Below are 23314 nucleotides of genomic sequence, written 5' to 3'. Positions count from 1 at the left end.
ACTTGGATCAGAGGTCCAACTGATCCGATCCATTTTCCCTACCCATAAGACCCCGTATCAACCTTTTCTGTTCAGTGTTTACCATGGAGCTCAATTGCACACTCACCATCAACGAAACCGGGTCGGATGACTCGGGCTCAGCAGTTAACCAAGCGCTGAGCCTGTTCAGCAGGGTTCTTGTTTTTTGAAAGGCAAGCTGGGGTTAGCCGGTTAGGCAGACTCCTACCAGTGATATCCTTGGGATTCGAACTTGCAACGTCCCAACACAAGGTGGCGTGCACTAGCTGCTCCTAGCAGACAAGCGGAGCCCCCGTTGGTGTGTTCAGCAGGGTTCTGTTGGCCACTGGAGCAGACACCACTACCACGCTTGAAAAGGGTAGTGAAAAAAAGGGGAGGAAAAAGCAGGTTACCCCAAAAAGGAGGGGCGAGTTGATTCAGACACCGCCCTTTCTGTGAAGGCCTGAGGCCTCAGAGCTTTCCTCCTTCCTCTACTTTTTTCTACTCGGCACAGTGAGTGCTCTGAGAGAGAGAGAGAGAGAGAGAGAGAGAGAGAGAGAGAGAGAGAGGCAAATAGCAGCTAAGGGTGTTTCATGATCTTCTCTTCCTAAGAGAGAGAGAGATGGGAGAAATCAAGGAAGATGAGGCGCCCCTTCTCGAGAAGAAGAAGGAACATACCAACAAGAGACCCCCCAAAACAACCACCCCCACCACCACGGCCAATCCCTCCATGTCCATCTTTGCCTTCGGGGCGTACCTCACACTCTTCGTGTCCCTCATGGTTGCCTTCTTTTCCTTCAAGCAGCCGTCCGACGACGACAAATCCTGGTTTCTCTCGCTCACCCCTTCCCTCCGCTCGCATTTCTCCAGAGGAAAGATGGTCAAAGCCTATGTTGGTCACGAGAACCAGCAGGCCGTAGAGCTCTTCGTCGTCGAAGACGGCCCGAGGGACGCCGAAACCGTGCTTCTGATCCACGGCTCGGCCTGCAACTCTTTCTCCTTCCGTCACGTCGTGCAATTCCTCGCCTCTCGTGGTATCCGCGCCGTGGCAATCGACCTCCCCGGCTCGGGCTTCTCTGGTAAATCCATCCAAGAAACCGTGGAAGATCAATGGCCGCGGTTCTTTGATTCATTCCGGGACGTTTATGATGATATCAAGGAGAAGGGTCTCTTTTGGGGGTTTGATCAGCTCGTTGAAACAGGGGGCCTTCCCTACCAGGAGAAGAAAACAAAGGTTAGGCTTTCAAAGAGAATTAGCCCAATTCGATTGGATTCAATGGGTATTGGGAGTGTCATTGAGCAGGTCATCGATTCGATGGGTCTAGCGCCGGTGCATTTAGTTCTTCACGATTCGGCCGCGATATCAATCAGCGGGTTGTTACGTTCGGTGGGCTCTGGATCGATTCGTAGCATGACAATCGTTGATGGTGTAACAAACCAGAAGAGAACAGCTTTTCCTTTGTGGGTTTTGGATGTGGTTGGAGTGAGAGAGGTGTTACTAGGTTCAGAGCGGATTTACACTGCTCTTCTTAGGCAATGTTGTTCCAGATCGATGTCAATGTCAGCTGGAAATGATCACAGAATTCTTCTGAAGAGTAGAGCTGGTGCAAAGGCGGTCGCGGAGATGGGGAGGCAGATGGATTCGAGCTTCAACCTGGCGGAATGGTCGAATTCGGAGGTGATCAGTGGGGTACCTGTTAGGATACTGTGGTCGAGCAAGTGGTCGGAGGATTGGACCGAAGAAGGGCGCAGAGTGGCTGCTGCATTTCCTCATTCTGAATTTCTTGCCCACTCTGGCGGAAGATGGCCTCAGGTGAGTTTATCAATCTTTGAACCAATGGAAGATTTGATTTTCCCGATGTGTTCTGTTGAACTTAGCCTTCTTCGTACAGTGTTTTGCTGTGTTATCACTCTATAAGGTGCTGTTTGGGAGCTTTGCATTGAGATGGAAACACCGTTTCCATGTGTTTCCAAAATATGGTTTTGCCAAAATGTTGTGTTGAAGATGGAGTTGCCAAAAACATCCAGTTGTAAATGGTATGAAATGTGGTGTTGGACTTGGGGCTACCAACTCCACTCTCAGTAAAGTGTTTTGGCAACACCACTGCTCCAAGCAGTAGAGAGCATGAGAGAAATGGGGGAAACCACAACACACCTCCGATTCAAGGCTCCCAAAAAGGCATCTTGGAGACACCCAAATTCAGTAGGCAGAGTCACTATGGCAGCAGACCTCTCTGTTTACAACCAGCCAATAATAGCTGCAGCAGTTGGGAACTGGATGACCAGCCTCTGGTTTAAATTAAACAAGTATTTTGATGATGTTCAAAACTTAGGACTTAGTTGCCTATCAGTTTCATATTATTTGACTTTACCTGTCAGGACACTGAATGGTCAGATGAATTCATGGAGAGTTTTGAATTTCACATCATATCGTGGTGGCAGATGTGCCCCTTCTCTAGCTTCCATCACATTACTGCAGAATGGTTTTCTTGTCCTTCTATGACTTAGGGTAAATATGACTTGATTAGCTTTATAAACCATCAATCTTCAGAGAATGACCCTTTAGCTCAAGACATGAACTTGGAGCTCAAGCTTTTGCCACACTGCTATTGTGTCGTGGATAGCATCAGCTAAATGTGGTATGAAGAGAGAGTGGAACTCTGGGAATTTGGATCAATCCTTTCATTATGAAACCCACACAGTGTCGGTGCGCTCTCTTTCTGATGTTGAATGGAGTACTTTTTCCTGCCTATTTCGGAAATGAACTAAATATCCTTTTCTTAACGGCCAACCTTTTTTGATGATAGGAGTAGGTGTTTACATAAATCTGCTAACTTACGAATTATTTTTCTAAGTGAAAAAACACTTCCCTTTATGATGACAAGGTTAGCTTGCATGGATGAATCTGAATTATCTTATTTCATTAATATCGTAGATCAAACTTAGATATTCTGATTTAGCAATGGATGAATATTTAAATTGGTTCGAGGCTGAGAGTGACAGATGGCCAATAGAGAGAATAGGTTTGCTTTTTTCTACTTAATAATGGACTAAGCAGATAAGTTCTTTTTTTCTTTCCTTGTGGTTTGAGAAAGTCACATTAGGATCCATCCTTCACAGGCATTTGTTACATTTGAGAAGTCTTAAAATGTTTACTTGATACACACACACACATATATATGTGTGTGTGTGTGTGTGGGGGGGGGTGATGATAATATGAGAGCAGGATTTTTGAGGTTTTTCTGATAGTGCTGACCATACAAATGCGATCTACATGTTTCATTTTATAGGCATCAGCTCTCTCTCTCTCTCTCTCTCTATATATATATATATATATATATATATATATATATATATATATATATATATATATATATATATATATATATATATATATATATATATATACAACAACAACTACGCCTTCATCCCAAAACAATTGAGGTCGGCGATATGAACCAACAAAGAAAATCATTCTGGGTCTTCCACATGAATCCTTCTCCTCCAATCATTTCTATCCAATGCCATGTCCTCGGTGAGGTTCAAAGCATTCATATCCTTTCCTATCACCTCCATCCATGTCTTCCTAGGCCTACCCCGACCTCTTTTAACTAATATATTTTCCCATTTCTCCATCCTTCTAACTGGAGCATCATTAGGCCTTCGCCGAATAGGTCCAAACCACTGTAAACGATTCTCTCTCATCTTATTTTCAATGGGTGCAACACCTACCTTCTTACGTATCTCCTCGTTCCGAATCTTATCTTTTATTGTATTTCCACACATCCATCTCAGCATACGCATCTCAACTACACTCATTTTTTGAATATGATGTCTCTTGGCAGCCCAACATTCCGTACCATATAGTAAAGCGGGCCTAATAGTCGTCTTATAAAACTTTCCCTTCAACCGCAATGGCATTCTACGATCGCACAACACTCCAGTTGCACTCTTCCATTTCATCTACCCAACCTTTATCCTATGATTTACATCTCCATCAATTTCTCCATACTTTTGAATGATAGATCCCAAATATTTGAAAGAATCATCCACCGGTATTTCGTGCTCACCAAGCTTCACTACACTTCCATCACTACTTCGTTGCTTACTAAATCGACATTCCATGTATTCTGTCTTACTCTTACTCAACTTAAAACCTCTTGCTTTCAATGTCTGTCTCCATAATTCTAACTTAGCATTAACCCTAGCTCTAGACTCATCAATCAAAACAATATCATCAGCAAACAACATACACCACGACACATTTTCTTGAATTGATCTCGTAAGCTCATCCATCACTATAGCAAATAGGAAAGGGCTTAAAGCAGATCCTTGATGTAACCCAACTGTAATAGGAAAATTGGTTGTCACCCCTCCACAAGTGCGAACATTGGTTACTACTCCTTCATACATATCTTTAATTATACTAATGTACTTGAGAGAAACATCTTTCTTCATCATTGTCCACCAGAGAACGTCCCTAGGTATTCTATCGTATGCCTTCTCCAAATCAATTAAAACCATATGCAAATCTTTGTTCCTCTCTCTATTTCTCTCAATAAGTTGTATAAGAAGATGTATACCTTCCATAGTTGATCTTCCAGGCATAAAACCAAATTGATTCTCTGATATCATAACAACCTTCCTCAACCTAGACTCAATCACTCTCTCCAAAATTTTCATAGTATGACTCGTGAGTTTTATACCACGATAGTTTGTGCAATCTTGTATATCACCCTTATTCTTATATAGAGGCACCAAAATACTCTTCATCCACTCATTAGGCATCTTATTTGTCCGCCAAATCTTGTTAAAAAGATTTGTCAACCATTCTAAACCTTTCTCCTCCAAGCATTTCCAAGCCTCTATAGGTATACCATTTGAGCCAACTGCCCTTCTTGATTTCATTTTCTTCAACGCCTCTGCATATATATATATATATATATATATATATATATATATATAGAGAGAGAGAGAGAGAGAGAGAGAGAGAGAGAGAGAGAGAGAGAGAGAGAGAGAGAGAGATCAGTTTTAATTGAACAAGCTGAGAAACTGCTCAAGGACTTCATCATCATCTTCATTATCAAGGCTTGTCCCAACTACCTGGGGTGGGTTTCATGAGTCTTATATCTCAATTTCTTTTTGTTTAGAGCTACAATTTTCTCACCTTACTAACCTTCAGACCTTCCCTTAACGCCTCCTTTCAAGTCTTCAATGGTCTTTATCTTTTCCTAATGCCTTTCACTTGCATTGTATAAACTGGTCAGGGACTTTTATGACAGCCAAACTGAATGGGGACCAAAAATTTAAGCCTGATTGATGCTTGCAGATATAACAGCAGACTTGAGCAGTTCACGCTGTCTTTTTATTTCAAGTGTTGTCAATTACTTACAAAGGATTGAAACAACTCAAGTCTAGTTATGATCTCAGACTCAACTTGAGGATTTGTTTGATGCAAACACTGGAACTCTGGCTGGCTTATACAATGATTTTCTTCTCATGGTTGCAGGAAGATGCAGCAGATTCAGTGGCAGACGCAATTGCTCAATTTGTATGGTCATTGCCAAAATCTTTCAGGAGAGTAGAAGAACCTCCTTTACTGGATCATAATCGCAAAACGGTGGATGAAGCCAGTGATGTTCATAAACATGTCCATGATGAACATGACCATTATCATCATAGTCATGAAACTGGTTACCCCAATGATTATGGTCTTGGACATGGACGTTGGAGCTGATATCAAGGATATGGCAGAGGGGAGCAAGAGACCACATTGAAGAGGTGGTCTTTGTTTGTATCAAAAAATGGTCTAGTTTCACTTTAAAGAAGAGTGTTTATTTAGTCTATCCATGGGAGATTAAATTACAGTACAGACTGGCGTTTTCCTTGGTTTCTTACAGACTGGCGTTTTCCTTGCTTTTGCATTCTTTTTCAATTTTAATTCCTTTTCCTTATGCTCTTGACCTTCTTTATTTGACTGCTATAAATTGCATTGCATTCTCTGGCACTGTCTTATAGCGTGTTTACTTCACAATGTGTAAAAGTTTCACCATTGAGAAATTCATGTTTCTACATTGAAACTACTTGTTTGAAAATGCATGCCCTAGTAAATCGACCATGTCAAATCATTTGTCGATCGAATTTGATGAAATAAAACTTGCACTTTTCTTGCAGATGTCATATATATATATATATATATATATATATATATATATATATATATATATATATATGGTTTAGATTTAATACAGTCAATTGGAGGTGCAATGTAGTTGGAATCTCATGATGCAAGTTCTTTTGTCTCAACTAACCTGGTAGATGTGTTCAACATGCAAGTTCTTTTGTTTCAATCAAGATTTATATTGCATGGTCATGGCAGCATGAAGCATTTCCAAGTTGGCTAGGTTCAACCACATTTGCCATCTATATACCAGCTAATTCTTTATGTTATATATTTGCAAAAACATTTAAATACATGCACTTCAATACTTTGCACGCTGTTAAGAATCTTTTCTTTTCAATTTTATATTTTATGTTTTTATTTGTTTTACTGAAATTTTCATATATAAGCCTACCAATAGCTTCCAGAATTTTCTCAAAGACCTTTGATTTATTGTGAGATATTTCCCTTATCGAAAAAATCTTAATGCCAAATCTGGGATATTGGTCTCAACACCAACAATTTTCTGACGGGTTATGCATTAAGACCACCCATGTGCAAGCATTCCTCGTTAAAATGATATTAGTTCAAAGGAATCAAGCCTCAGAAATACTAACATCAATATTCAAGAAAGAAATTGTCTTGAGAAAGTTTTACTGTTATGATATTCTTCTTAATCCACTACAATAAAAGCTAAAGAGGGCCATTTGAAAAGAAATTATTTGAATCATGCACTACAAGAGTAGAAAGAAAATTAAAACGAAAAAAAAGAAAAAAAATTGAAGTCAATGAGCTATCTCCCTCCTAGCAAATAATTGTTACTAAAATTCCTAAAGACATCCACTCTCCAATGTATTCTTCCTAACTCGGCCTCTTCTTTTGCCAAAAGCTTTTCCTTGGCTTTGGTCTTTGCTTGAACTTGAAACCCATGATGCCACCACCCCATCTTCTGGTGCTCGTCATACTTGCTGAAGTTAGACAGCACCAAATGATTTAGTTGTATTTGCACAAACAGTTGAAACTTTTGGCCAACAATAGATCTTAAGAATTTTATACCACCATAATTGTAGTTTTCATATTACCACGACTGCTTCAATAATCTTGCTAAACTCCAGCTTATCGTCATTCTTCGCTAAAGTGAGACACAAACCAGCAGCAGCAGTTTTTTTTTCAGACAATTTGGCAAACAAGGAAAGAATCAGCCTTACTAAGCATGCACCATTTAAACATCAAACATGTCACTGCAACTAAGTAAAATAAGTGATTACCATACCAGACATGCTTTGCCTTTCACAGTGGCATATAAAATTTTCATTTTTCAGCTGAAAGCAAGCAGCCAAACATGAAGCTCAATCGGGTCCACATCATGAGCTATATCCACCAATTAGGCCTTGTTCTGCACATAAATGAAATAATGAGAATCAATAATAGATTTGATGCATTGAATAGAAGCAATCATTAACACTAGGAAAGGTTGTAAGCTTGCTTGCTCAATTGGTTGGGTAATTAATGTGATTATGCTATATTTTACAACAATAGGTTTCTTTACCTCCACAGGTTTCCCTTCAGCTTCTACTCGGGCCCTTTCCAAAATCCTCTTCTTTTGGATTTATAACATGAAGAAATTGCACCGGACACGAAGACCTGGTCGCTGGCTCAGCCTGCCATACCTACAGTCATCGTGCTGACAGCGTAAAACTCCAAGGCTTGGACCCTTGCCCCCGAGGTTTATGCTATGCGTTGGCTTGTGCAGAGGGTGTGCACCCACCCTTGGGGCAAAAGCCTCTACTTAGCTGCTTTGTCCTAGGGGCGATATTTGAGCAGCATTTTGGAAAGGTTCATTGCTGAATAAAACATAAAGACATGATTTAAAATGATAAGGATAAAGAGTAAAATGTGTTGAGATAAAAAGTTCATGAGTTATCATGGATCTCGATAAGATCGCCTCAGCCAAATGTACATTGGAAAGTTTCCAAATGAGATCCCAATCTTCATAATCCCTACATTCCAGGGAAATCGTGTATATGTACTCAGTGCCTAATAAGAGATCTTCAAACTTTTCTTCCTCTCTCTCTCTCCTGCTGATGCTACCTATCCTTTGTCGCAATCTGGGCAAGCCCGGCGTGAGCCCATTTTATCTGTCTGATGTTCTTTTCTCTTGTGCTTTCTTTATTCGTTTTGGCTTTTGCTCTTGTTCAGTTCATGGGTTCAACATTTTGTTGATCTTCATGAGTGGTAATGTTGAATTACTTTCCGCTCTCGCTCTCTCTCTCTCTCTCTGAGTCTTACGAATTGTCATGGTACCAGAGCCTGCAGCATCTTGAGGTCTGCTCTCATTACTCTGAGTGTGAACAAACAGCAAACTGCTGCACACGGTATCATCCAGAGGTGTTGTGCAAGTTGCTGCCCCTTCATTTCATCGGATCAAATCAGACTCAGCAGACGTAAAGTCCAGATCAGCGACTCACTAGCATCCAGTCATTCCGATCAAGAGCTAAGTACTCATCTGATCGTGTTTCCTTTAAGTTTTCTGAGGTTCCCATGGAAGGTTCTGCCCAATGTCACCTCGGTTGCATTGGACGAGTTTGCAAGTCGGCTTTTACTTGCATTATTTAGTCTTGGAGCCGTTCTTGTGTCTTAACTATTAGGTAGAGACAACTATGCTACATGGAGTCGAGCCATGATCATGACCTTAAGTGCCAAAAACAAAACTGGATTTATAGATGGTTTTGTCCAAAAACCCATGAATCACCCGATTATCCTAAATGGGTGAGATTCTATCATGGTTGCTAAACTCTATTTTCAAGGATTTGGCAAATAGTAAGTAAACTCTTTTATCAAAGCATAGCCCCACAAATTTATCAAATTCAATGTGCTATAGTACATCGGTGCAAATTTTAGATGCAATTTCAATTTAAAATGTCTTGTGCATTCCTTCGTTTAAATTCAATCTTATTAACTAAATCTTTGAATTGTTCAATTACTTTTCTTTCCAATTCATGTATCATTCAAGACTTTGCATCAAAGACAAGGATTGGAATAGGTGACAAACGAGATGGTTTGTACATGCTAAGAGTCTCAAATCCTGTTGATGCATCGTTATCTTCTCCAGAGGCTCAAACCGACTTTTGGCATCAACGACGGGGTCATCCGTCATCAGTTCGTATGAAATTATTTTTGAAATATGACTAAATTTTTTTGCTAAAAATTTATGCTATTGTGATGCATGTCATCATGCTAAGAAAACTTGATTGCCTTTTGGATCTAGTGAAATATCCACTAATAAAGTATTTGAATTTATTCCTACTGATATATGAGGACCATATTCTCAAAGTTCCTTGAGTGGTGGTCATTATTTTCTTACTACAGTGGATTATTTTTCATAAAGTGTTTGGATTTATTTGATGCGTTACAAAAGCAAAATAAAATATCTGATAAAAAATTATTTTCACATGGTCTAAAGTCACTTTTAGTGTCAGGTAAAGGCGATTCGGTCCGACAATGAGTCAAAGTTCTTTTCACATGATGTTCAACATTTTTTTAAGAAAATAAAGTTCATCATCAACATAGCTCCTCAACAAAAAAAGAGTTTTGTAATGAAAACATAGGCACTTGTTAGAAATATCAAGGGCACCCATGTTTCAATCCAAATTACTATTTAAATTTTGGGGCGAATGTATGCTGACCACAATGTATCTCATAAACCGAACTCCTACACCATGACTTGGAGAAAAAATCTCTTATGAGATTTTGTTCAATTGGAAACCATCTTTTAAGCACCTTTAAGTTTTTGGGTGTCTGTGCTAGGCTATTAACACATACCACAAATCCAAATCTGATCCAAGAGCAAAAAAGAATGTTTTTATTGGATATTCATTTAGACAAAAGGCTGATAAGGCATTTGATTTGGAAACTAATTCAGTGTTTTTCAATCTAGATGTGGTTTTTCATGAGTCCATTTCCCCATATCATATGATAAATGAGGGAGCAGACAGACAACATTGTGGTGTCAATCCCTGTATCTATGCATGAACCCCTTTCTAAACAAGATCTTGAAAATCACAACTCACCTGATCCAATTCTAGTCACTTCAACTTCTCTTAATACTGAACCAACCGTTCTCGAGAGTACCTTGCGGCGATCTATTAAAGAGAAAATACCGTCAGTTTTGTTATGAGACTTTTACTGTACAACCACTCAATCCAAATCCAATTTAGTCGTCTTTTCTAATCAAGGACCAAAAGGTATACACTTTCCTCTAATCAATTGTGTTTCATTTAAAAAACTCTCACCTTCCCACCAAAGTTTTGTTAGCCATTTTCACCATCAGTGAGCCCATATCTTTTCATCAAGTTGTTCAGTAGGCTTGCTGGTGTGATGCCATGAGTGCAAAAATACAAGCTCTGAAAGAGAATAACACCTAGCTTGTTACCCCTCTTTTTGAAGGTGTCAAACCAGTAGGTTGCAAGTAGATATACAAAGTAAAATATAAGTCTAATGGATCTATTGAACGGTATAAGGCCAAGTTTGTGGTGAAGGGTTATTCCCAACAATAAAGACTCGAATATCATGAGAGACCTTTGCCTCTGTGGCTAAGTTGGTCTCTGTCAGATGTCTTCTTGCCCTAGTTGCAATCAATAATTAGTTTCTTCACCAAATGGATGTTCTCAATGCTTTCCTCTATGGAGACTTTGATAAAGATGTGTATATGGAGTTGGGAAGAACTTAGTATGCAAATTAAACAAGTCATTGTATGAACTTAAACAAAACCCTAAAAATTGGTTTTCAAAATTCTCCACCCCTTTGGTTCAATATGGGTTCTCACAGTCAAAGGCTGATTACTTACTATTCACGTATGTCAAAGGAAATATTTGTGTTGCAGTATTGGTCTATGTTGATGACCTTGTGATAGCAGAAAATGATAACATAACCTTAGTAGAGTTAAAAGAATATTTGAGTCAGAAATGTCATATGAAAGATCTGGGACCGTTTAAGTATTTCTTGGGAATTTAGGTTTCATGGTCTAAAACAAATATATATTCGACTTAAAAGAAAATATGCTCTTTGACATCTTGGATGAAAGAGGGCTACTAGGGGCCAAGCCAGTCGAGTTCCCTATGAAAACAAGCATTTCAGGGAAACTGTGTATGTACTTTCTTAATAAGAGATACTCGAACTTTTCCTCTCTTCCAGTTTCTGAGTCTCACGAATTCACAAAATGAAACTCTTCCTCAGTATTCCTAAAAAATGGCATGATCAAAGAAATCTTTGGAAGTTACAAATCCCTTTCCATTGCAACTCTTTGAACACAGAATCCAATCACCAACAGCCAGTCCCTTTCCATTGCAATCCAACCACCTTCTCACAAAATTCCATTTAGTTTGACACAAGAAAGGTGCCATGGTCAATATCCAAAATACACAACTACCAATTCTTTGAACACAGAATCAATCATTACATCTACGTGTAGAACCACACAAAATACAAAGCATTAGTATAATTTCCTGATCCTCACAAACCATTAAGAACTCTGTCCACAAAAATCGAACAAACAGAAGCAATTGATGCAGACAAAAAAAGAAAAGGAAGAATCACCAGCTTCCTCCGACAAATTTACTGGGTCCTCCTCGCATATTTGACGCAAGATTCTCTTGATTAGCCTCCTCTAAAACAAGCAAAGAGAAAACCCAGACCCGGTCATCAAATGATCCACTGAAAGCTCTCCCCTAGAAAAAGAAGAGATCACCCCTCCAAAAAAAAGAGGGCCTGACCTTATAGCTGCTGGTGCTCCAAACAACAGAGAGAGAAAAAAATGGTCACGCCTCATGCTATCGTTCTGGGCTGGAAGTAGGGATGGCAGTGGACCAGGGCGGAGGCAGGGGACAAGGTCTACACCCCCGCCCCGTCTCAAAATCCTGCCCTCCTTCCCCCACCTCCATCCTCGCACGAGTTTTGATTTTAACCTCCATCCCCGTTTCATGTCCTCCATCCCTAACCCAAACGGGACAAGGCGGGGCAGGGCCCCGCTTCCCCTCGGTCCATTGCCATCCATAAAGAAGGATTGGGGGCGGGGTGGGTGGGGTATAAGGACAGGGACGGGGTGGGGGCAAGGGTAAGACGGGGCAAGGGTAAGAGTAAGTCCATTTCCGCACGGGTTTTAATTTTAACTTTGATCTCCGCCTCTATCCCCGCATGGATTTTGATTTTAACCTCCACCCCCATTTCATGTCCTCCATCCCCCGTCCAAACGGGGGCGAGGTGGGGCCCTGTTTCCCCCAAGTCCACTGCCATCCCTAGCCGGAAGAGGGTGGGGGGGCGGCCGGGGGGGGGCAACAACATCTTCTATTGGAAAAAATGAAGCAAAAGGCCAACAATATTTTCGCGAGAAATAACATTTCTAGTCAAAAGATAATTTTTGGGAGAAATACTATTTCTCATGAAAAAAAAGCTTTATGCTGCTGCAAAAAGTATGTTCATGGATGAAGATTAACCCCACCAAGTCTCTTATTATCCCAATTAACACACCCCAGCCTCTTAACCTCCATCTTCAAGGCATTCTTAATTGTCCTTTAGGCACACTGTTGGGCTGCCTTTATTCTCTACCAAACTCAAATCTCTCCACTGCCAGGAAATATTACTCGAAAGTGAGAGGGTGGTGTATGTTCCCCCCGGATGATTCACTGAATCCCACGTCTGTGTTCAGGGCTTTGAATGAGCACCACGTATACAAGCACATGGGGCTCGTATTTCCGTGTATGTTGACATAACTTTGCATCGGACTCTGGTGTTGTTGCAAAGACTTAAGTACCCTTTCTTGCTATTTTTCTCATAAAGTGATGGTTTGAGAAAATGACAAAAATGCCCTTCATTCAAAAAAGAAAAAACAAACAATTCAAAAAAAGGACAAACATGTCCTCCATCCAGAAAGTCGAGGATGATGTTGACTCTTCAAAGTCTTCTTCTTCTTTCTGACTGTAGCATCGTTCAACTTGAAGAGTTGTGGAGTCTGATTCAGAGTTTTTGCCCTTACAGGAGAAGGGTCCTGAGGGCTCCTCTCAGCGTGGGTAGCATCATTCAACTTGAAGAGTTGTGGAGTCTGATTCAGAGTTTTTACCCTTACAGAAGGGGGGTCTGAGGGCTCCTCCCAGTGTGGGTAGCATCATTCAACTTGATGAGTTGTGGAGTCTGATTCAGAGTTTTTACCCTTATAGAAGGAGGGTTTGGGGGCTCCTCCCAACGTGGATAGCATTGTTCAACTTGATTCATTGTGGAGCCTGATTCAGAGTTTTTGCCCTTACAGGAGAAGGGTTTGGGGGCTCCTCCCAACGTGGGTAGCATCGTTCAACTTGATTCGTTGTGGAGCCTGATTTAGAGTTTTTTCCCTTACAGGAGGGGGGTCTGGGGGCTTCCCCTCGGCACGGGTCCCGGGTGTCGTGGTCAAAAAATGCAAAGGGTGTCATGGTGAGAAAGACATATGTTTGTTCCAAGCAAGGTTGGAAGAAATCAATGGAAAATCCAACAGGGAGCATGCCAGAATCAAGATGTGGATGTCAAGCGAGAATGGTGTTGTGCAACTCAAATAACACAAAATAATAAGGGTCTGGTTTTTAGTTAAAATGGAGAATAAAATGACAATAGAAATTGCTTAAAATTTACAGGAATAAACTAGACTCAATAACGAAGACACCATTTTTTACGGATTTGGAATATGACCTCCGGTTAAGGAGATATGACCCTGACAAGTTGGTCCTAATTCGGGTAGCGATTTGCTTACTGAATAACACTATAAATCGCTATAGCGATTTGCGAAAGACACTACAAATCGCTATAGTGAGATTCAAAAACATTATAAATCGCTATAGCGATTTGCGGAAGACACTACAAATCGCTATAGTGAGATTCAAAAACACTATAAATCGCTATAGCGATTTGCGAAAGATACTACAAATCGCTATAGTGAGATTCAAAAACATTATAAATCGCTATAGCGATTTGCAGAAGACACTACAAATCGCTGTTGAAAAGCTGGATAACACTATAAATCGTTGTGGGGCTCGTTGGAGACCTAAAAATACTACAAATCGCTGTAGGAAAGCCCGATAACACTATAAATCGCTGTTGGAAGGCTCCAAAAAAATTTGTAGCGGGATCCGCGCCGGGGGGGAGCCCCCTTCTATAAGGGCAAAAACTCTAAATCAGGCTCCACAATGAATTAAGTTGAACGATGCTACCCACGCTAAGAGGAGCCCCCAAACCCTTCTCCTGTAAGGGCAAAAACTCTGAATCAGACTCCACAACTCTTCAAGTTGAACGATGCTACAGTCAGTGTGCAAGTCAGTCGGTGTTTGATGGAGCAATGTAGGATTGTCTGTTGGATGTGCACAGAAGTAGAGAGAGAAGGGAGAGAGAGTGAGAGAGTTGATGTTCATGGTCTTCTCCAGGGAGAACTCTTTGCCTCCCTTGATTTCTTCTCTAGAGAGAGAGAGGGTTTTACAGTGTTTTACGGAGAAAGAAAAAGAAGACTTTGAAGAGTCAACATTATCCTCGACTTTCTGGATGAAGGACATGTTTGTCCTTTTTTTGAACGGAGAAAGAAGAAGAAGACTTTGAAGAGTCAACACCATCCTGCAGTGCAGAGACTGGGTCTTAAATAATCATCTTCGGGGCACTTAAGTCTTTACAACCACTCATTTTCAAGAATCGTCATTTTTTTTTGCACCAATGGAGGAGAGGGTACTTAAGTCTTTTCAATCGCATCAAACTCCAACGCTAATTAATGCTGACAAACATGAGGATACAAGACACACATGCTTACATACGTGGTGCTCTTTGGGACCCCCGAACATAAGATGGAGCTAACTGCCCTGTTCGGGGGGGGGGACATATAACCTGCTTCGCTCTAAAGTGGATCAACGTCTTCAAGGCTGGAAGTCCAAGCTCTTTTCTTATGCAGGCAATCTCTGTTTAATTAAGCATGTCCTTGCACGTTTAGCTTTACATTGGCTACTTTCATTCAAGATACCTAAGCGCATTCTTTTACAACGTAATTTTCTATGGTCAAGCTCAGATCAATGTAAACATTTGCACTTAAGTGGGGTACCCTTTGTTGTCAGAAGCTGGAGGGTGGTGTTGGTATTAAGCATTTAACAGATATTAACATCACATTTCTGGCCTATTTAACTTGCCAAGTTTTAGTCAGCTACTCTTCTTGGGCTACTTTTATGAGATCCAAAGTACCTCACTTTCAGAAGCATGTGGTCATATGGATCCTTATGTTCGTGGCTCGTGGGCTTGGAAGATCATTCTTTTAAGGTTGGCACACTATAGATTCTGTTGTATCTGATCATTGGGTGATGGTGAACTGATTAAATTTTGGCTAGATCCATGGTCATCAAGTATTTTGCTGCCACAAGTTGACATTTTTGCCTATGGTCAAAATTCTACACACTTTCACTTTTCGGTGAAGGATGCTATCTATTTCTATAATCATTTTCGATCAGTTTCGCTCATTGATTCCTGCATTTGCTTCTTTCGACCAACTGGTCCTTAATTTCTGATAGCAAGGATGCACTTCGTTGGAAAGGCAACAATTCCATATCCATCTCACGTAGGCTTATTTGGGACGAAGTTCGTTTCCATCATCCTAATCTTTCATGCATTGACTCCTTACCTTGCTTGCTGCAATCTCCTTCTCACTAAGACTACTTGAAGCGTCTGGGGTTTCATTTACCAAATGGTTGCTATTTGTGTAAAAGTCTAGAGGAATAGAAATCTGTGCAACACCTATTCATTAACTGTCCTATGGTTGTGACCATTTGGAAGATAATCATCTCCAAGTTCAGAAGGAGCTGATATCCCTCAGGAACTTCAGTGTTGGTTTTCTGTTAATTTTTCTCTCTTGGTTTCGACGCAGTTTGCACCAAAATTTTCATATTCTTATCCATAAGATCTGGTTTGTTCACAACAATACTTCTCATGATCAAGCATGCTGCACCATCCCATCAATTGCAAATGAGGTTTGGAGCAAAATTACCAAAAATACCTAGGTAAGTGGGAAAGCACGCTTCGAAAGCACGAAACGTCGCACTTTCAAAATGCACGGAGAAGTGTTATTTTTTTTGGAAAAGCGCACTTTTCCCTCGCTTCCCCCCTTGCTTCTCCACTTTTTTTCTTTGCTTCCCTTATTTTTTTTAAAAAATTTTTTTATATATTTTTTTGATTTTTTTCTCTTTTTTCACTTCCCTCTCGCTTCTACCTCGCTTCCTAGGTTGCTTATGGTTGGCATCTTAAGTCGCTTTCGAGACGATTCCTAATTCGCTCCTAAGTCGTCTTCCCGCTTCCTAAAATTTTGAAAGTACCTCCCCTGTCTCTTGGCAACCATGGCTTGGAGTACTTGTTCGGCTAATATACTCATGCTTTCATGGGGCCAGCAATCCTTGCTTTTTGTTGAATTGAGTACAGTTTGGCACCAACCGCCTGGCGCTATCCAGTACTCGAATTGCCTTTTCACTCAGATCTGCTTTTGGCCATTACTTGCTCGCTGGTGCACAACAAGTCTCGTTCAAACTTTTGATCCCTGACCTGCAAGTTCTGCTGTCAGTCTTTCACATGGTGAGACTTCATCCTAAGCCTCTCTCTATTTCCTCCAACAGTTCCTTTTTGGATATGTTGGTTGAGAGCTGTTCAGAAGAACAAGGCTGAGCGCCTTTCACCCTCCATCCTTTTCTATTTGTATTTTTTGTTGGATAGTGTCCGCTACTTCGCTGAACGCCATTGGGGTTCAGACTTGAAGGTCCAATTAATACATAGATCTGGGTATAGTTTCTGAAATTTTATATCAGACTCGAGCCCTACTCGAGTTTCGTTAAGACCCTCAATTTTTTAATGGAAAAATGATAAAAAATATTATTTTACCGAGTATAGCCCAGGTCTGGTTTTTATCGGGTCCGAGTATGGTTTTTTTTTTTATGGTAAGTCTGATTAGACCCTGATATGGACCGATACCACACCCAAAAATCGATGCTGATTCTACCTGAGTCAGAACCAAACCCCACCCAGCATTTGAGACGATCCGATAACCAACAGTCAACGAATCCCCATCTATCCTTATCTAGAAACGAGTGGCATTTCGGTACTTTCACTATGATTTCCTGCGACTATTAAAAACCCTCAGAGGTGACCCACCTTGGGCATCCTTCTGTTCCCTCCATGGGATACTGTAGCGAAAGAGAAGGCGACGACGATGAGCTCCACAAGCGCCTCGTCTCCGACGGGTCTCTCCGGAGTTACGGATTCCGGTGAGTCCTCCGCTGTCATCTCTCAGATGAACTCCAATTTCGCCGCCCTAACCTCGCCGGACGTCCTTCGGAGCATCCTTGAGCGCCTTCCCCTTGCCGACCTCGCGCGGGCTGCCTGCGTCTGCCGACTCTGGCGCGATATTGCATCCGATCGCGAGATCCTGACCCGGTCGTTCCTATCCCCCTGGAAGCTGAAGGAGATCGTCGGGAGCCCGTCCTCCGGCGCCTTCTGGCGGGACAACCGGCTACGCCGCTTCGCCGTCTCGCACCGCCTCCAGCGCAGCGACACCATCGCCAGTCTCGCCGTGAAATATCGGGTTCAGGTCAGATCGGGACTCCCGTTCTTATCTTTTGCTTTGATTTGTTTGTTTTTTGCGAATTGTGTTTTTGTTCCGAACATTTTGCATGTTTTTAGGTTTTTAGTTTAGGAATACTGGGTTTTAGGTTGGGATTTTCGTTTTTCGGATTTTCAGTTGTATGCTAGGCTTTACTGTAGGGCTTTCTTTTGAATTGGAACTAGTGAGATCTTAGTAATCTGTCTTGCAGCTATCCAGATTTATTGTATGTTGGTCGGAGGATGGTTCTTATAATAGAATTTAAGCTCAATTTTATTGCTTGAAAGCAAATATTCATTTTAAAAATTCCCCTTTATGGTTTGTAACAAACAATCCGTTATTGATCTCAGTTCATAATCTGTAGCGACTGTTTCTTTTGATTCATATTTTGTTAATTTGAAATACGGCGGGTTCATTCCGTGTTTCAATGTTCGGTAGTTTTTACTTCTTTTCGTTCTTGCATCTCTTTAAAATAGTGTCTAAGGGAATGTAGGAAGCAAACTAAATAGTTCCATTAAGAAAGAATCTGTTTCATTTTATGAAATTGATTAGTGGAAACTAAATCATACTTGATAGCATTCTTGTGGTGATGCTTCCTTTGATGGTTGTTGCTAGATTTGTGTTATACTGTGCCCTATGAAAAATCATAGTTTCACGGCATGGTAGTTTCAACACTAATTTGTTTAGGAGTGGGTGCAGAGCATTTTTTTTCTGTTTAGACATTTGTAACTAAAACATCAGGCGTTGTCCAGTGGGCTATCTTGATTTTACGCAATTCTTCTTTGCTACAATATTAGTTTGTGCACCATGCATGGACATGTTATCAATTTCTTCTGTATAAGAGGCCAAGGTGGAGATTTTTCTGTAGTGGTGTATACGATGGACCTAATTTTAATATCACACAAATATTCTTCATTTGCTTTATTACTTCCTAGAGTAATCTATGCAGTTATGCCTTCAGATTGGAGAGCTTCATTGTTTCTTTGTGCAGGTGATGGAAATCAAACGCCTGAACAATATGATGAGTGACCATGGCATACACTCAAGGGAAAGGCTTCTAATCCCTGTAAGTGATCCAGAAGTACTACGTGATAGGACCTGCTACATAGAGTTGGATAATTATGCCAAAAGGGAAGTGGCAGTTTTGTATCTAGAAGGTGCTCCAGAAGGAAGAAGCAATAATTTGGTTAATAGGAGCATGACCGAGTGTGGAAAGAGGAAGATAGTTGACTCAATGAAGAGAAGTCTACAAGCAGATGATGGAGCAGTTCAATACTATTTATCTATTTCCGATGGTGATCCTAGGGCTGCAGTTTCATTGTATTCAGATGATCTCAGATGGGAGAATCAGTTTCCAGAAGCACGGGTTCCCTAGCTGGAGACATAAGGTTGGTGGTTGTCAATCACAATGACCTCTTGAATGCCACATTGTTAGGGGACTTGGATTTTTTTCCAAATGCCTAGAACTATATCTCCAACAGGTTAATTTCATAGGACCATATGCTTTGTGGCAGTTATGTATACATCCTTATATTCTGAACAGACACTCGAAACTCATTTCTTCACAATGAAATTGTAATTATTCCCAAATCAAGAACTACTTCTCATGGGTTATGTTGTTTTGATACTTGTGAATTCTGGCTGATAAGAAAATGGTAAACATGTTTCAACCCTCGGTTCCATTTTATTTTTTTTTAAAAGGAAGGGAATTAGTTTCACTGCTAGCTTGCTTATCTTTGGTGCAAGCTTTGAAGGGAGATGCTTGCTTTTAGTGAAAGTTTAACTGTTCCATAGTTTTACCAACTTCTTGCACAAATAGTATTCATTATAGCTGAAAAACTTCACCTGTAGACTGTTATCTTATTTTCAGATTGCTTTTATGCTTGAGTTGCTACAGTGGTAGTTATAAAGCAATGCAGTCATACAACACAAAAACCAATGGACATAATATGGATGTTACTTTCAATGTTAGGATGATTGCTTTTGTATTCATTATTTATCCTGATGTTTATATGGGAACACTTAAGCTGTCTACTTCATATACAATTGTATAGTGCAATCATGCTATTCATTTTTTGACTCGAGTCATTTTTAAACTGAAAGATCTACAACTTTGTCTCTGGTTTGCAATGTTGTGAAAAGTGTTGAGGTGTAGTGAAGCGCTCCACAAAAGATGAATCGAGGCGTAAAGCGTAAGCCTCAAAAACATATTTTTAAAAACTTAAAAACTATTTAAAAATACAAATAAATAAAAGAAATGCTGTCTTGATGAAGCAACAAGCAATAAGAAATCAGAAATCTCAAATAAATACCAAAAGATATGAGAATAAAATGTAAAAATAACATTAATGAAGCAACTTGATCTAACTAAGTAAATAACAAATAAAATATGAGCATCCAATGAAAAATTAAGTAACAAAATAATAACCAAATTCCTCAATATCATTTAACAACCAAAAGTCAATTTAGCTACTTCCTTTCTGAAAATTATGATATTCTGAAGTAAATATCATAATTTTAAGAAAGAAAGTAGGTATAAAATACACACAAGTGCAATTTTGCTGTGTAAATACAAAAATTTGTAACTTTTAATAAATGTAAATATATATAACTCGTGTCACAAATACCAACACTTTTACATTTCTTTTGCATACATAATAGGTCAATGACAAGAAGAGGAAACAGAAGCACAAATTAAAACAGCCAAACACTTAGAGTAGAAAAGAGTGTACATTGAAAAAGGAAAAGGAAAAAGATAAAACACAAACTTGCATCAACAGATCCTAACATCCTGGTCCCAAGGGTGAAAAAAAGGAAAAAGGAAAGAAAATTGAAGTAGAATCATATATGCATGCATACAAAGAATTTCTCACAAGAATACAACATAGATAAGATTCTTGAAAACTATCCTCAGACTCCACAGCCGATCCATAATCAATTTCCAGAAAAAATAAGGGAAGAAGAGTATCTACCTAGGTGTAGGGGTTGCAATCCTCTTTCCTCCTTTTCAAGAGAGAGAGAGAGAGAGAGAGAGAGAGAGAGAGAGAGAGACCTAACCCATCAGCTACTTCCCCCCTTTTCTTTTAATTTTTTTTTAAGATCCCCATTTGACCGCGTGCCTCATAGTGAGGGCATACACCTTGAGGTCTATGAGGTGCATGCCTCGGCCCCTTTATCCTTTAGGGCTGCACGCCCCTCGCCTTGAAACGAGGCACACTTGTAATAACATTGCTGGTTTGTCAACTTGTGTGCATCCTTGCCTGATGTTGGAGTTGCTAGAGCAGCAGGTATCATTGAACTCATGCATTCAGTAGGAACGAGCTGCTAACAATTGGCTTACACCAATTCATGTTGTGATGTCCATTTGCTCTCATATCACCTTTTTTTCTGGATAGAGTGGAAGTTTGTGTGATTCAAAATCTTTCTAAGCTGACTGGTGCATGTTTCTTGGCTGTGATAATTGATACGAGGTAGCCTTGCCTGCAGGATGTAACTACTAGAAATGTCCAGAATGAAAGGGCTTGGTTGTGCCCTTACAAAAATTACGTGTCCTGATGAACTAAAACCTCACATATAAGAGTGAGCAAATGGCTCTCATGTAAAAGAAATAAAACCTATAGATGCAAGCTACTTCAATTGCAGGTAGGGATGCCATTTGATCAGGCCTAATGCCTTTGGAGGGAACGAACTGAGCCCTTTCCTGCCGCCCTTCTCTGAATGGAAGACGAGCGGCTCTCTGGCGACTGCCAGCTGCCCTCAGGAGGGGTTTCACATCTATGGAACCTCCAGACCCCACGACTGTAGTCAAGGGGCTTGCTTCACCTATGGAATCGGCTATGCAGTTCGAACCTGCCATGCACTCAAGCCCTAAAAACTTGATGCGGGTGAATGCAGATGGAGGTGAGGGATGCCAATCAGACCATGGTATGAAGAGGACTTGGGCTAACGTGATGGAGGATCAAAGGCCATCAGAGAATGTTCCACCAGTCCACCTAGAGGTTGAGGAATCTGCATTAAAGCAACGCATTTAAATGGACACTTATTGCAGGGTTCTCGGGAGGGCTGAACAACATGCACCTGGAATACCAGTATACTTTTGGTCGCCGGTAGGACTCTATGGCCTTCGGTTAAAGAGGTGTGATTCTCGGCCCTCAAACGGGTGATTTTTCCTTGTATGGGTTTGTAACGAGGACATGCTGATTGTGACTAGTGATGAAAAAAGGAGGTTGGAGGGTGGGCTGGCAGGCAGGGAAGAAGCTTTAATTAGCTTGATGAATCGGTGGGGGTACCGTTGTGGATCCGACTCCCAGATCTTCCAGCGGACTTATGGAATTGAGATGTTTTTCAGGAAATTGCAAAAGCCTTAAAAGGGTAACCTCATCGATGTATGTAGATTGATACTCGCAAAGAGTCGAATGGTGTTTGCTAGACTTTGTGTAGAAGTTCCACTCGGTTTCAACCCCGGTGCCACTACCCACTCAGATGTGCAGTGCTGAAGTAAAGCCCAACAACCCACAAATGCCCGGTTCGGAGGATGGATGGAAGATGGTGAAAGTCTCGAGGAGGCCAAGACCTAACCAATCAGCAATAGGGTTTCTCCAGTGAAAATACGAATCAGCAATATGGCGAAACCTAACCATCACCGCAGGCAGGTTCTGCAGGAAATCAATACCAGGTTGGCCTCCTCAGAAAGTCTGCAGAGAATCCTTCAAACGAGAAAGAACGGGAACCAAATGGAAGATCTGAGCCATGGCAACTCCCAGAGTCAAGGCTATGGAGATCCCAACTGGGCCTCCACAATGATTTCTCTACCAAATGATTTCCCCATGAAGTGCCTTGCGTGGGGCTAGGGCATAGACGGGCTCGTAAACAGATTGCCAAACCATTAAATCTCATAGGCCAGAGGTCATTTTCCTTTTGGAAACAAAAGTATACAGGTTAGACACAATCAAGTTCAGTTTTATGCCATGTAACAGCAATAGGGCTAGATTGGCATTTTCTTCTCTTGAATGTAATTGGAAGGACCGTCCTCCAGATTGGCATCCTTCTAAAGAGCATATGTAAACAGGCTCCAATTTTGTTGTACAGACTACCTGTTGATCAATATACAGGTAGGGGTCTGCCTAACCTCAGTTTGCCTATCGAAAAAAAAACAGCTCACATCGATTAAAGCCTCAAAATTAGATGTTGGAGTGCATGATGTGTGGAAGTAGAAGAAGCTACCTTTTCATCTGAGAATGGTTCAGATATCTTGCCGTTCTTTTACAATATAAGAAGTGAATGAATGTCACTTTTGTTTTCACTCTTGGTATCCACGTTATCTAAGACTACCATTTCCTTCTTACTTTGTGAAATCTGAAGGGCACGTTTGCTAGCAATTTGCCAAGTGACTCAAAATCTCAAGGGAATCTCTCTCATGATATGATTTTGAATCTTTGACTGACTCAAGTCAATTCTTTTCCTTCCAGAGATTCTTGGATTTTCTCAGCTTCTGGTGATTGCAATCAGAGCACTTTCATGAGTTT

General features: G+C 40.7%; 2 protein-coding genes and 1 pseudogene across 2 annotated transcripts; 2 read left to right on the top strand and 1 right to left on the bottom strand.

Moving 5' to 3' along the window:
• The first annotated feature begins 295 nt into the window (after window positions 1-295).
• LOC149830280 (protein AUXIN RESPONSE 4-like) lies at window positions 296-5995 on the top strand. The gene is made up of 2 exons (XM_090016413.1): window positions 296-1810; window positions 5507-5995. Exons 1-2 carry the CDS (start codon window positions 620-622, stop codon window positions 5732-5734), a joined length of 1419 nt encoding a protein of 472 aa, XP_089872539.1. The 5' UTR covers window positions 296-619; the 3' UTR covers window positions 5735-5995.
• A 552-nt stretch (window positions 5996-6547) lies between these two features.
• LOC149830279 (large ribosomal subunit protein eL8y-like) lies at window positions 6548-9314 on the bottom strand (annotated as a pseudogene).
• A 7913-nt stretch (window positions 9315-17227) lies between these two features.
• LOC149830278 (F-box protein At1g55000-like) lies at window positions 17228-19403 on the top strand. Its single transcript, XM_090015768.1, has 2 exons — window positions 17228-17777; window positions 18781-19403. The coding sequence occupies exons 1-2, from the start codon at window positions 17400-17402 to the stop codon at window positions 19162-19164; spliced, it is 762 nt and encodes a 253-aa protein (XP_089871894.1). The 5' UTR covers window positions 17228-17399; the 3' UTR covers window positions 19165-19403.
• Window positions 19404-23314: the final 3911 nt, after the last annotated feature.

Source organism: Nuphar pumila, chromosome 8 (assembly GCF_984573655.1).
Source record: "Nuphar pumila chromosome 8, dmNupPumi1.hap1.1, whole genome shotgun sequence".
Classification (NCBI taxonomy): Eukaryota; Viridiplantae; Streptophyta; class Magnoliopsida; order Nymphaeales; family Nymphaeaceae; genus Nuphar; species Nuphar pumila.
This window is presented reverse-complemented; position numbering and strand designations above follow the sequence as displayed.

What these genes read in the sequence shown, in the direction of transcription:
- LOC149830280 (XM_090016413.1), top strand. Translation starts at nt 620, where the DNA reads ATGGGAGAAATCAAGGAAGATGAGGCGCCCCTTCTCGAGAAGAAGAAG. An exon ending in CTGGCGGAAGATGGCCTCAG is followed by an intron (nt 1,811 to 5,506) that starts GTGAGTTTATCA and finishes TCATGGTTGCAG; the next exon opens with GAAGATGCAGCAGATTCAGT.
- LOC149830278 (XM_090015768.1), top strand. Translation starts at nt 17,400, where the DNA reads ATGAGCTCCACAAGCGCCTCGTCTCCGACGGGTCTCTCCGGAGTTACG. An exon ending in CCGTGAAATATCGGGTTCAG is followed by an intron (nt 17,778 to 18,780) that starts GTCAGATCGGGA and finishes TTCTTTGTGCAG; the next exon opens with GTGATGGAAATCAAACGCCT.